This window comes from Mobula hypostoma, chromosome 28 (assembly GCF_963921235.1).
Source record: "Mobula hypostoma chromosome 28, sMobHyp1.1, whole genome shotgun sequence".
NCBI classification, from domain to species: domain Eukaryota; kingdom Metazoa; phylum Chordata; class Chondrichthyes; order Myliobatiformes; family Myliobatidae; genus Mobula; species Mobula hypostoma.
In genome coordinates this window covers 1,557,663-1,571,870 of record NC_086124.1, presented here as the reverse complement: position 1 = coordinate 1,571,870, position 14,208 = coordinate 1,557,663, and the positions used below count along the sequence as shown (strand labels likewise).

Sequence of the window (14,208 nt, the reverse complement as noted above, 5' to 3'; positions counted from 1 at the left end):
TGACTTCTCATTAAAGTACAGAAGTTGGTTAATAGCATATTTTATTATCTGATAATACTTTTTCTTTTTTTCCCAAACAGTTTCGACTTTGGTAGTGGGCGTAGATCATTTTTTAAAATAAATTGTTTATATTCTAATTTACGAATTAATCTAATCTACATGAATATAGAGTAAGGAGTTTGTTAATGTGATCAATAAACTGTATCTGGTATTATTATATTTTTTCTTTTGTTTTATAATGTGTATTCTCTTGGACTCAGTATTCTTCTATATAGAAATCAATAAAACATATTGGAAAAGAAAGAAAATAGTCTAGACCTTTGTTACTTCTACCAAAGTGTATGGCCATGCACGTCCCAACAAAATTACTGAGATGTACTGAGAATCTATGAGAAAAGACTAGTGCCAGCAAATGTGGGAACCCAAGGATGTACTAGAGTGGAAATCCCCAATCTGTTTAATGCCATGGACTCCTACCATTTCCCAAGAGGTCCGTAGACCCCAGGTTGGGAACCCCTGTACTAGGGGCACATAAATGTGAAAGGGCCAGTAACCATTAAAGACAAGGTAAACTTTGAAAAGTAGGTAAACCTGTATTAATTTTCTCCAAAGTTCAGTTTTTTAGTTAACTATTGAAGGGATTCAATACTTAAACAATATTGTACCTTGCACTAGTGTGCATGAACGATAGCCAAGTTCAGAGTTTATCCGAGTGTATGATCTTTAATGCAGTGATCAGCGCACACCCATTTGGGATAAAGGCCAATCAGGAACACGGCTACAATTGCAACAATTGGCTGTGGAACACTGAGGGAGCTCGTCCTGCAGGTTTGTGAGGTTACTAATGCTCAAGGAATTCCCCTGATTCAGGAAACACCGTTCCCAAATCTGAGATGACATTGAAATCGGGTCACCAAATCGTGGATTTTCATTTTCAGTTTTAACTGGCACTGAGTTTGTGGACACAGCTGTGTACAGAGGTTGTGTTTGTTTCCTGGAATGTCAGTGAAATTAGTAAATGCACACAGCAACCCCTCCACTATGATTATCCTCAATACTAGAGCCCCACAAGATTGTGTCCTCAGTCCCCAACTCTCCTAACCGTACGGACAGGTAGCAATCCCTCCATTGCACTGCTGCCACAACACAACAAATTTCACGACAATATCACTGGTAATGAACCCGATTCAGATTCTGATACTATCCGGATTTCATTTTCCTTCTCAACTCCATTCTCCTGCCTTCTCCCCATAACCTTCGACACCCTCACTAATCAAGAACCTATCAACGTCTGCTTTAAAAATACCAGAAGAACACAGGACACTACAGTACAGTGCAGATCTTTTAACCTACTCTAGGATCAAACCAACCCTTCCCTCCCACAGAGCCCTCCATGTTTCTATCATCCATGAGTCCATCTCACAGTCTCTTAAACAGCCCTAATGTACCTGCCTCAACGGCACCCCTGGCTGCACGTTCCACGTACCTATCACTCTCTGTGTGATCTGAAGTGTTAAGTTTCCCTCTCCACAGAAGCTCCCTGACCTGTTGAGTATTTCCAGCACGTCCTGTTTTCATTTTCAGATCATCATCCCTTTACCGTTTGTGAGAGCTTACTACGTGGAAGCTGTCCGCCATGTTTTCTACACTTGCCCTGTTGGCTGTCGGACATTTTGAATACAGCGGTGGGTGCTTTGGAAATGCAGGTCACCAGATTGTTTAAACATGACGCTCACACAGCCTGTTGTGGGTTTGACTTTAACAGGAAGTGGTCACTGCCCCCGAGCAAGCGGCCCACAGATCTCCCCGGTCTCACAGATACTTCGCCCTTTGATTTTATTCATCAGTTTGCAAGGGCTTTCAATGGAACAGATGAAAGACAAGCTGTTCTACTTTTGGAAGTAAACGGTTATTAAGAACCCCGCTCCCCTTTTGACACCCTTCCGCTTGTTCTGTGTTTCTGTGGAGTCTCAGCTTGGACATTGTTAACATTGTCATAAAGCCGTTAGCTCGATGGACATACTCAATCTACCAGTGAAAAAAATGGAGTGGTTGACTGGGTAGATCTACAAACTTACTGACTTATTCAGTGACAACCTCAAAGCCCAGAAGTGAGTAACCATTCTCCCGTGATCCACTCTCATCTCCTATCAGATTCCTTCCCCACCTCTCACCTCCCAGTTTCTTTCTTCAGCCCCATCCCCCTGCCATGTGGTTTCATCTAGAATCATAGAAAAGTACAGCACAAAAACCATGCCCTTCGGCCCATCTAGTCTGTGCTGAAACCATTTGAACTGGCAACTCCCATTGACCTACATTGGGACCATAGCCCTCCATCCCCCTACCATCCATCGACTTAGTTAACATTCTCTTAAACGTTGAAATCAAGCTCACAGCCACCACTTACACTGGCAGCTCATTCCACACACTCGTCACCCTCTGAGCGAAGAAGCTTCCCCTCATGTTCCCCTTAAACTTTTCACCTTTCACCCTTAACCTATGACCTCTTGTTGTAGTCCCACCCAACCTCAGTGGAAAAAGCCTACATGCATTTACTCTATCTATAACCCTCACAATTTTGTATACCTCTATCAAGTCTTCTTCAATCTTCTATGATTCTAAGGAATAAAGTCCTAACCTATTCAATCTTTCCTTATAACTCAGCTCCTCCAGAGATTTACATGTATATCCTTATAAGTTTTCTCTGTACTCTTTCAACCTTATCTACATATCTCCTGTAGGCAGGTGACCAAAGCTGCACACAATACAACAAATTAGGCCTCACCAATATCTTATACAACTTCAACATAACATCTCCTCTACTCAATACGTAGATTTATGAAGGCCAATGTACCAAAAGCTTTCCTTACAACCTTATCTACCTATGAGGCCACTTTCAATGAATTATGGGCCTGTATTCCCAGATCCCTTCGTTCTACCACACTCCTCAGTGCCCCACCGTTCACTGTGTAAGACCTACCCTGGTAGGTCCTACCGAAGTGCAAAACCTCACGCTTATCTGCATTAAATTCCATCTGCCATTTTTTAGCGTATTTTTCCGGCTGATCCATATCCCTCTGCAAGCCAGGATACATCCAGATTGTTGAAATCGATGACAGATGACAATAGAGCTGGCACCAGTCCCTGAGGGGCACCACTGGACACTGCGCTCCTGTCGGAGGCAACCCTCTAATATCGCTTTCCAGCTTCTCCCACAAAGCCAATGTCTAATCCAATTTACTACCTCATCCTGAATGCCGAGCGATTGATCCTTTTTCACCAACCTCCCATGTAGGACCTAGTCATCCACTGCCTTGCCTTCATCCATTTTCCTGGTAACTTCCTCGAAAACCTCTATAGGATTGGTTAGACATGACCCACCATGCACAAAGCCACGTTGAAGATCCTGAATCAGTCCAAGTCTATCCAAATACTTATGTATCCAGTCCTTTAGAATACCTTCCAATGATGTCAAACCCACTGGCCTATAATTTCCTGATTTATGTTTAGAGCCTTTCTTAAACAGTGGAACAACACTGGCTATGCTCTAATCCTCTGGTACCTCTCTTGTCACTAAGGACGATTTAAGGATGACCTATCACCTTCTAGCTTGTCCGCCTTCCAGTCTCCCCACCTTCTTCCCTGCCCTGAAGAAGGGTCTTGGCTTGAAATGTTATCTGTTTCTTCCCTCCACAGATGCTGCCTGACCTGCTGAGTTCCTCCAGCATTTTGTGTGTGTTACTCTGGATTTCCAGTTTCTGTGGAATCTCTTGAGTTTAACGTTTTAACAATTTCTGTCCCCATTTCACAGAGAGGGGTCTCTGGTAAAATGTTACTCATCAATGTTGGAACAGTTTACATCTCTGGTGCTTTCCATTTCCTGGCTCTTTTCACACACTCAGTCAAGGCAAGTGTGCCTTCATCAGTTGTGGGGGTTGGGGGGGAAGGTTGGGTCTTGGGACCTCCCTCTTTAAACCTGTCCATCAGCTAGTCCGGGGCTCGACACCGAAGACTGAATCCCAAAGGTTGTTCGGAAGCCTGGAAGTCGAAGTTGATGGCCAAAGCCTGGAAGCTGGAGGCTGGAGGATGCAGGCCCGTCCAGGAGACTGGAGGCTTGAGGCCCATCCTGGAATCTGCAGGCTGCAGGCCCATCCTGGGGTTGGAGAACTGCCTGTGTCTGTGGGTGGGTGGGTAGGAGGGAGGAAAGGGCTATTTACTGTTGTTATTTTAAAGCTTATTGTGTTCCTTGTTGTTCTGCCCAGCATTGTGGGTATGCTATGTTAGTGCTGGAATGTGTGGTGAGAGTTACGGCCTGCCACCAGCACACCCTTAGGTGTTGTGGTAACACAAACAACACATTTTGCTGTCTGGTTCAATGTAAATAAATCCAAATATTTGTATGAATCCAACTCTCCACCACCCCGCATTTGCTCTTTGACACCTGCCCTTTGACCAGCCTGCTGACCCCTGACCCTGTTAACTCCTGATACTGCCCAGCCTTGGCGCTTTGCCCGGTTCTCCTGTTGTGAAGCAGCTTGAGGTGTTTTGGCACATTACAGACCCTTCGTTGCATTTGAAACTGACTGCTGTAGAGATGAAAGAGCACCAATGTACCATGAGATTCCCTCGGCGATTCGTTACACAAAGGTTCCAAGTGTTATTTTCCCTGTTTTTATGATCACAGTTTGAGATGATTGGCAAGCCTGTTCCTCTTACTGGACCAATATACTATAAAACCATTCCCCTTCAGGCAAACTCTGCAAATGAATACTTTGGGGGAAATTGCATGATGTTTGTGGGTAGAACATTGAAAGGGAGACATTGCATCATGCTCGCTCTCTATTTTAACTGTAGGTCCGAAAGCATGTGAGCAGATTTCTCCATTCCCTAAAGGACATCTCGTGGTCTTCTGAAATAGGAAACGCCAAGTTCGCTGCACAGTACAGGCACAGTCAATATAAGAAGCTGCAGAGGGTGGTAAATCTAGTCATACAAAGTACCCAGGATATCTTCAGGGAGCGGTGTCTCAGAAAGGCAGTGTCCATTATTAAGGACCTCCAGCACCCAGGGCATGCCCTTTTCTCATTGTTACCATCAGGGAGGAGGTACAGGAGCCTGAAGGCACACACTCAACGATTCAGGAACAGCTTCTTCCCCTCTGCCATCTGATTCCTAAATGGACATTGAAGCTTTGGACATTACCTCACTTTTTAAAATTTACAGTTTTTCTGTTTTTTGCATGTTTTTAAAAATCTATTCAATATACGTATACTGTAATTGATTTACTTACTTATTTACTTTTTTAAAAAAATTTTTTCTCTCTTCCATATTGTGTATCGGATTGAACTGCTGCTGCTGTTAACAAATTTCACGTCACATGCCGGTGATAATAAACCTGATTCTGATTCTGGCCTGGGCTCTTTCTCTTGTGGTCCTCTACTTTATTAACAGACTCTCTACAGAGAGAGATAGACCCCTGGCCACTCTGACCCCTGGCAGCACTGACCCCTGGCCACTCTGACCCCTGGCCGCACTGACCCCTGGCCACTCTGAACCTTGGCCACTCTGACCCCTGGCCACTCTGAACCATGGCTGTACTGACCCCTGGCCACTCTGACCCCTGGCCGCACTGACCCCTGGCCACTCTGACCCCTGGCCGCACTGACCCCTGGCCACTCTGACCCCCTGGCCGCACTGACCCTCCGGCCGCACTGACCCCTGGCCACTCTGAACCATGGCTCTCTGGACCCTGGCCACTCTGAACCCTGGCCACTCTGACCCCTGGCCACTCTGAACCCCTGGCCACTCTGACCCCTGGCCACTCTGAACCCCTGGCCACTCTGAACCATGGCTCTCTGGACCCTGGCCACTCTGACCCCTGGCCACTTTGAACCCCGGCCACTCTGACCCCAGGCCGCACTGACACCTGACCGCTCTGAACTATGGCTCTCTGGACCCTGGCCACTCTGACCCCTGGCCACTCTGAACCCTGGCCACTCTGACCCCTGGCCACTCTGAACCATGGCTCTCTGGACCCTGGCCACTCTGAACCCTGGCCACTCTGACCCCTGGCCACTCTGAACCCCGGGCCACTCTGACCCCTGGCCGCACTGACACCTGGCCGCTCTGAACCATGGCTCTCTGGACCCTGGCTGCTCTGACCTCCCCCAGTCTGGTTTTATATAGTCACACCTGCCACCATTGGAAGAAAGCAGCTTTCTCCGTCACAAACCCCCACACATGTTTGGCTCAGCTTTGTGGGCCGAAGGCCTGTATTGTGCTGTAGGTTTTCTATGTTTCTATGTTCCTTAAAGTTTGCTCTTGGACACATATCGCTTGACCAGGCTGTCGGTCCCATCTAAAACATATTGTATCTCTCATTTTTTTCTAGTTCTCTGAAAGTTCCAACTGAAATTCCAACTCTGTTTTCCTCCTCCCCAGATGCTCCCTGTTTAAACATTTTAAACACGTTATCATTATTTTAAACACTTCCTGTTTCATTCTGCCGTTATCAAACTGTTTACCTGATTCAGAATCAGAATCAGGTTTAATAGAACCATATAACCATATAACAATTACAGCACGGAAACAGGCCATCTCGGCCCTTCCAGTCCGTGCCGAACATAATGTTACCAGCATAATATCACCGGCATAATGTTGTGAAATTTTTGTCTTTGCGGCAGTGGTATTTGCAATACATGATAATAGAAAAAAATGTGAATTACTGTAAGTTTATAAATTCAATAGTTAAATTAAAATGAATAAAAATAAAAAAGTAGGAGGTAGTGTTCATGGGCTCAATGTCCATTCAGGAATCGGATGGCAGAGGGGAAGAAGCTGTTCCTGAATCATTGAGTGTGTGTCTTCAGGCTCCTGTATCTCCTCCCCGACGGTAGCAATGAGAAGAGGGCATGACCTGGGTGATGGACGCCGCCTTTTTGAGGGATCGCTCCTCGAAGATGTGGTGAGAGCTCTCCCTGTGTGTTGATACACAGCTCTCTGGAATTAATTTGATCACTGTTGACGGCTTTACTAACCAAATAGCTTTGAAATTCATTTACTGAACTTTGAGCTACAACAAGATGCTGAGTTAATTCACTCTTTTAGCAATATTAATTAATGCAACTTAAATAATGCAAGAGTATTTCTGTTTAGTTACAGGGTGCACTCTCCTGCATGTTAACTATTCCTGAACTTCCCTCACAAACTCCAAACACAATCCCTTCTTCCTTCTTGTATCCTGTCTTACACCTGCCAACCATCTTATCCCCAAAATTCCAAGCCCAAGTTCTCTACCACCTCAATTGTTCCAACTTCCATACTTTATATCAAGGCTTACCATACATCAGTATAAAATGCTAAACACAAGAGATTCTGCCGATGCTAGAAATCCAGAGCAACACCCACACAAAATGCTGGAGGAACTCAGCAGCTCGGGCGGAGGGGAATAAATAACTGATACCTCAAGCCAAGTCTCTTCATCAGGACTCATTCCACATTAAGTGCAACTGGCCAGTGAGTATTATGTGTCAAACTCAGAAGCATGAGCAATTTTGGATTTCTGGCAAAGGAAATCTTATTAAATCCAACTCATCATTCTGATGAGTATATGAGCCTCAAGACTCATATGGCCAGGTTCAGGAACAGTTATTACCCCTCAACCATCAGGCTCCTGAACCAAAAGGGGAGAACTTCACTCAACTTCACTGAAAGGTTTCCACAACCAATGAACTCACTTTCAAGGTCTCTTCATCTCATGTTCTCGATATTTATTGATTATATATTTATTATTATTATTATTTCTTTCTTTTCGTAGTTGCACAGTCTGTTGCCTTTTGCACGCTGGTTGAATGCCCAAGGTGGTGCAGTTTTTCATCGATTAGACCATAAGACCATAAGATATAGGAGAAGATTTAGGCCATTTGGCCCATCGAGTCTGCTCTGCCATTACTCATGTCTGATCCATTCCCCTCTCAGCCCAATCTCCTGCCTTCTCTCCGTAACCTTCATACCCTGACTAATCAAGAACCTATCAACCTCTGTCTTAAATGCACCCAATGACTTGGCCTCCACAGCCAACTATGGCAACAAATTCCACAGATTCACCACTCTCTGGCTAAAGAAATTCCTCCTCATCTCCGTTCTAAATGGACATCCCTCTACTCTGAGGCTGTATCGTCTATCCTATTAAGGTAATTATTCTACTCTAGATGTATTGAGTATGCCTGCAAGAAAATGAACCTCAGACCTGTGTATGGTAACCTACATGTACTTTGATAGTAACTTCATTTCGAACTTGGATTGCAGAAACACATTTGTTTCACATTGGGGTTGTCTTTAATCAGTTTCTTGGAATGTGTAATCAACTTGTTGGGATTTTCCCAAGACATTTGGCAAAACTCCACTGGACCAAGTTATGAAAAATATGTAATCTGAGGAAATATTGTCAGCTGAGTGGAGAGTAAATTGTGGGGTATAAGATTATGAAAGGTGGGGAATATCTGTGTTCCTTGGCAAAGAGTCACGAAGCAGAGCCAGCGGGGTTCTAGTCAGTGGTGGGGGAGTGGATGAACAGCGTATTGTCATAGTGAATGAATGTGTGCTGGGGGGAAGGGGGGACTCACCCACTGAAAAGGTGGGAGAGGCAGCGACCCCCATCACATTAAGTTTTACTCAAATGTGTACCCAAAGGTTGTGAACCAAAAGCTCGGAATAGGATTTGCCTCAACAGATCTCCCTCAGCCAGCATGGAAGTGATGGATCGAGTGGCCTACTTCTATTCCATAAGGTTCTGTCATTCATCAATCACAGGCACAAGCCCCACACTAGACCACGCCAACCATAGAACACAGAACATAGACCAGTACAGTACAGGAACAGGCCCTTCGGCCCACAGTGTTGTGCTTTCTTTCTTTTTAAATCTTTTTATTGAGTAAGTATACAAAAAAGGTAAGCCATATAAACATTAATACAATGTTAAAGTATAATAAAATTCCAAAAGGTAACAATACCAAAAAGAAAATACTACAAACAATGTAATTTAAGCATAAGAAACCAAGATAACATAATAGTATACTAGATTTTATATATATCAATGGAAAAAAAGAAAAAAAACCCCCAAAAAAAACCCACCGTGCAACTAACTAAAAGCAAAGCAAAGCAATGGGCTAACTTGAAACCAAACAGAGTTAAACTTAAAATCACGTCCTCAATCCCGACCTCCATTAAAACAGTGAAAAAAAACAAGAAGGGTAAATATTACATTAAATGAAAATATCGAATAAAAGGTCCCCAAATCTGTTCAAATTTAAATGAAGAATCATAAAGGTTACTTCTAATTTTCTCCAGATTCAAACATAAAATCGTCTGAGAAAACCAAAAAAAGGTAGTTGGAGCATTAAGCTCTTTCCAATGTTGTAAAATACATCTTTTCGCCATTAAAGTAAGAAATGCAATCATTCTACGGGCTGAAGGGGAAAGATTACTAGAAATTTTAGGTAGTCCAAAGATAGCAGTAATAGGGTGAGGAGAGATATCTATATTTAATACCTTAGAAATAATATTGAAAATATCTCTCCAAAAAGTTTCCAAAGTAGGGCAAGACCAAAACATATGAGTTAAAGAGGCTATCTGCCCCGAACATCTATCACAGAAAGGATTAATATGCGAGTAAAAACGCGCTAACTTATCTTTGGACATATGTGCTCTATGCACCACTTTAAATTGAATTAGGGAATGTTTAGCACAAATAGAGGAAGTAGTGTTGTGCTGACATAGTCATAGTCATAGTCATACTTTATTGATCCCGGGGGAAATTGGTTTTCGTTACAGTTGCACCATAAATAATAAATAGTAATAGAACCATAAATAGTTAAATAGTAATATGTAAATTATGCCAGTAAATTATGAAATAAGTCCAGGATCAGCCTACTGGCTCAGGGTGTCTGACCCTCCAAGAAAGGAGTTGTAAAGTTTGATGGCCACAGGCAGGAATGACTTCCTATGACGCTCTGTGTTGCATCTCGATGGAATGAGTCTCTGGCTGAATGTACTCCTGTGCCCAACCAGTACATTATGTAGTGGATGGGAGACATTGTCCAAGATGGCATGCAACTTGGACAGCATCCTCTTTTCAGACACCACCGTCAGAGAGTCCAGTTCCATCCCCACGACATCACTGGCCTTACGAATGAGTTTATTGATTCTGTTATTGTCTAAATTAAATTAGTAATCTAATGGCCAACTAAACTAATCCCCTCTGCTTACACAACGTCCATATCGTTGCATTTTCCTCACATTAACGTGCCTATCCAAACATCTCTCAGAAGTCCCTAATCTGACTGCCTCTACCACAGCCCCAGGCAGCCTACTGCAGGCACCCACCTCTCTGTGTAAAACAACTTGCGCCTCGGATCTCCTTTGAAATTACCCTCTCTCACCTTAATTGCATGCGCTTTGATATGAGACATTTCAGCCCTGGGTAACAGATACTCCTCGTCTACTCTATCTGTGCCTCTCATAATCTTGTAAACCTCTATCAGATCTCCCCTCAGCCTCCAGCACTCCAGAGCAAACAACCCAAGTTTATCCAGCCTCTCGTGATAGCACATGCCCTCTAAACCAGGCAACATCCTGGATTAAATCCCATTTTATTCTTGCCATTTTTATTCTCGATGGGCTGAATGGCCTGATATGTCATATCGTCTTATGTTCCCATCAATGCCCCTCCAGAATCTACCCCTCTCTTACCTCTATGGTGCACATACAGTGGCAATTAACCAACCAACCTCCCCAACTTTAGGATACGGGAGGACTGTGGAGAACACGCGGGGAACTGGCGTGGGTATGGGAGGAAGCTGCAAACTCGGCATGAACAGCACCAGAGGTCAGGATCAATTCAGGTGGCTGGAGTAGCGAGACTAGTCACTGCACCGCCCTCCTCCGAGGTGTTGGACCCTCAGTGGTGTTGAGAAAAGAGAAGATGGAGAAACCCCTGGAACGGGTGGGGACAACTTCACTCACCCCAACACTGAACTGGTCCCTCAATCTACAAACTCACTTCCATGGACTCTTCATTTCACGTTCCAGATATTTATTTATTATCTATCTTTTTGTATTTGCACAGTTGATTGTACTTTGCATACTCTTGAATGCTGAAGTTGGTGCTGTCGTACGTTGATTCTGTTATGGTTATTATATTGATTTGTTCAGTACGCTGACAAAAATGAATCTCAGGGTTGTATATGGTGAGGTACGTGTACTTTGATAATAAATTTGCTTTGAGCTTTGAACTCTGATTCGTGCAGTGGTTCCGATTCACAAGCATAAACTTTTCCTGTGATTAGAGTCAACTTCCGGATCCCAGGGAAAACTTCGGACTCGCTTCCGACTCTGGACATCTCTACAGGCGACATTTCTATTATATTAATTCCCCGAGATATTTGCAAATACCATATGCGCATCTTTGGGGGGAAAAACACAACATTTGAAGCAACCAGGAAGACAATAATGATGCATTTCCTCTCGGAGAAAATGTCAGATAACACCAGCGATGTTTCCTGGTCTGATTTAAACTTGCCGCTGCCATTCCTACAATTTCACTTTGAAATTAGATTTTATTTTCCGCGTGGGTGTCCTGTTTAGCCCGAAACCCCTCTGAAACAACAGCATGCCAGCTATTTCCTAACATTATCGTCACTTGTAAGCTGTGGTGAACTGACCTCTTTTCGATCGCATCGATGTTCCTGATGAGAAGCCAAAGCTCAGCGGCGTCGCCAGTCCGGGACGAGAGCAGCAGGTGGTGGCTGCTAACGCACAGGGTGCCCTTCACCGGCTGCAGGAAGGGCCGGGACAGGACCACATCGTCCACCTGCGAGGTCCTGATCCGCTCGGCGAGCTCCATTCGCGACCCCGCGCAGCGCGCCGGCCGCCGGACAAACGCAACGTAATAATGAGCGGCGGGGAGGGACCTAACTTGGCTCCGAGACTGAGGTGCAGTGGCCTGGAAGCGGGTGGACCTCGGACCTCGCCGGCGCTGCTGGGGTATCAGTGGTGAAAGAGGACGCGGCCACGCCGGCGAGAGTTCACACTACCGCCTCAAAGTTTATTCAATGGAGAGAGAGAGCGCTGGAGGAACTCGGCGAGCCAGCCAGCATCTGCGAACAGAGATGGATGGGCGACGGTTCGGGCTTAAAAACTCGAATCCTCTGTCCTCTTCCTTTCTAGTCCCGACCAGGGGTCTCAGTTCGAATCGTCGACTCTTTATTCTCCTCCACAGACGCTGCCTGGCCCATGAGATCATAAAATATAGAATATTACAACGCGGTACGGATCCTTCGGCCCAAAATATTGTGCTAACCCTTTAACCTACTCGAAAATCAATCTAACCCTTCCCTCCTAGTAACCCACCGTCTTTCTATCATTCACATGCATAACTAAGAGTTTGTTAAATGTCCCTAATGTGTCTGCCTTTATTACCACCCCTGCAGTGCATTCCATTCCACCCACACACCACTTTCTGTAAAAGGCTTACCTCTTATACTTTCCTCCAGTCACCTTAAAATTATGTCCCCCCCATTAAACATTTCTGCCCTGGGAAAAAATCTCCAGTTATCCATTTGATCTACACCTCTATCAAGTCACCTCTCATCCTCCTTCCTCCAAAGAGAAAAGCCCTAACTCACTCAACCTTTCCTCATAAAGACACGCTCTCTAATCCAGGCAGCGCCCTGGTAAATCTCCTCTGTACCCTCTCCAAAGCTGCCATATCCTTCCTATAATGAAGCGACCAGAACCGAACATGATATTCCAAGTGTGGTCTGACTTGTCCTGTTGGCTGGATCTCCAGCGCCTTCTGTGTGTTGCTCTAGATTTCCAACATCTGCAGAGTCTCTTGTGTCTGCTCAAAGTTCATTAACTGGAGACACAGGATTCAAGAACTGGAACCTGGAGCAACACATTACAGGCCCTTCAGCCCACAATGTTGTGTGACTATGTAACCTACTCTAGAAACTGCCTAGAATTACCCTACTATTTTTTTCCTAAACTCCATGTACCTATCTAAGTGTCTGTCAAAAGTGCCTATTGTATCCGCTTCCACCACCACCGCCAGCAGTGCATTCCACACACTCACCACTCTCTAACTGACATCACCCTTGAACATACTTCCAAGCACCATAAAACTATGTCCCCTCCTTTTCGCCATTTCAGCCCTGGGAAAAAGCCTCTGGCTAGCCACACGACCAATGCCTCATCTATCGTTCGTTCTAGTCCCATTCAACTGCGCCGGGACCGTAACCCTGCGTACCCCTCCCATCCAGGTACTTATCCAAACTTCTCCTGAGTGTTTCAACGGAATCCACACCCAGCACTTCTGCTGGCAGCTGGTTGCACGCGGGCATCACCTTCTGAGTCACTGTTTTGGCCCCAGATCCAAGAAAGGATTTGCTGGAATTGGGACCATGACAACTGTCTGATTGGTCTGGGCCTGTACTCGCTGGAGTTTAAGTTCAAAATAAACTTCTTATCAGAGCACATACACGTCATCACATACAACCCTGAGATTCTTTATCTGCCGGCATACTCAGCAAATCTATAGAACAGTATCTATAAACATCAGAAATTGTAAACTGTAAACAAACTGAGCAAATACAGATATAAATAAATAGCAATAAATAATGAGCATGAAATAACTAACAAAATAACGGAATCCTTAAATGAGTGTACCTATCCCCTTTTATTCAAGAGCCTGATGGTTCTGATGGCTGAGGGGTTGTAACTGTTCTTGAACCTGGTGGTGTGAGTCCTGAGGCTCTTGTACCTTCTACCTGATGGCAGCAGTGAGAAGAGAGCATGTCCTGGGTGGTGGGGATCTCTGACGATGGAAGCTGCTTTCCTGTGACTGCATTTCATGTAGATGTGCTCAATGGTTGGCAGGGTTTTACCCGTGATGGACTGGGCCCAATTCCTAGCTTTTGTAGGATTTTCCGCTCAAACATATTGGTGCTCCCATACCAGGCCGTGATGCAGCCAGTCAGCACACTTTCCACCACACATCTATAGAAGTTTGCCAAGGTTTTTAATGGCAGGCAGAATCTCCGCAGACTCCTGAGGAAGTAGAGGTGCTGTCGAGCTTTCTTTGCAATGATATTTATATGACGGGTCCAGGACAGGTCCGCTGAGATAGAGACACTCAGGAATTTAAAGTTA

General features: G+C 44.8%; 1 protein-coding gene across 3 annotated transcripts in view; it reads right to left on the bottom strand.

Annotated features, from left to right (window-relative positions):
• The window catches only part of LOC134338773 (myotubularin-related protein 9-like), a 47,653-nt gene extending 34,089 nt beyond the window's left edge, over nucleotides 1–13,564 (bottom strand). For all 3 annotated transcript variants that reach the window (XM_063034823.1, XM_063034825.1, XM_063034824.1), the window contains exon 1: nucleotides 11,721–13,564. In XM_063034823.1, coding sequence (XP_062890893.1) covers nucleotides 11,721–11,902 — 182 coding nt within the window. In that variant the 5' untranslated portion in view covers nucleotides 11,903–13,564. The remainder of the gene's footprint in view (nucleotides 1–11,720) is intronic.
• Between the last annotated feature and the right edge of the window lie 644 nt (nucleotides 13,565–14,208).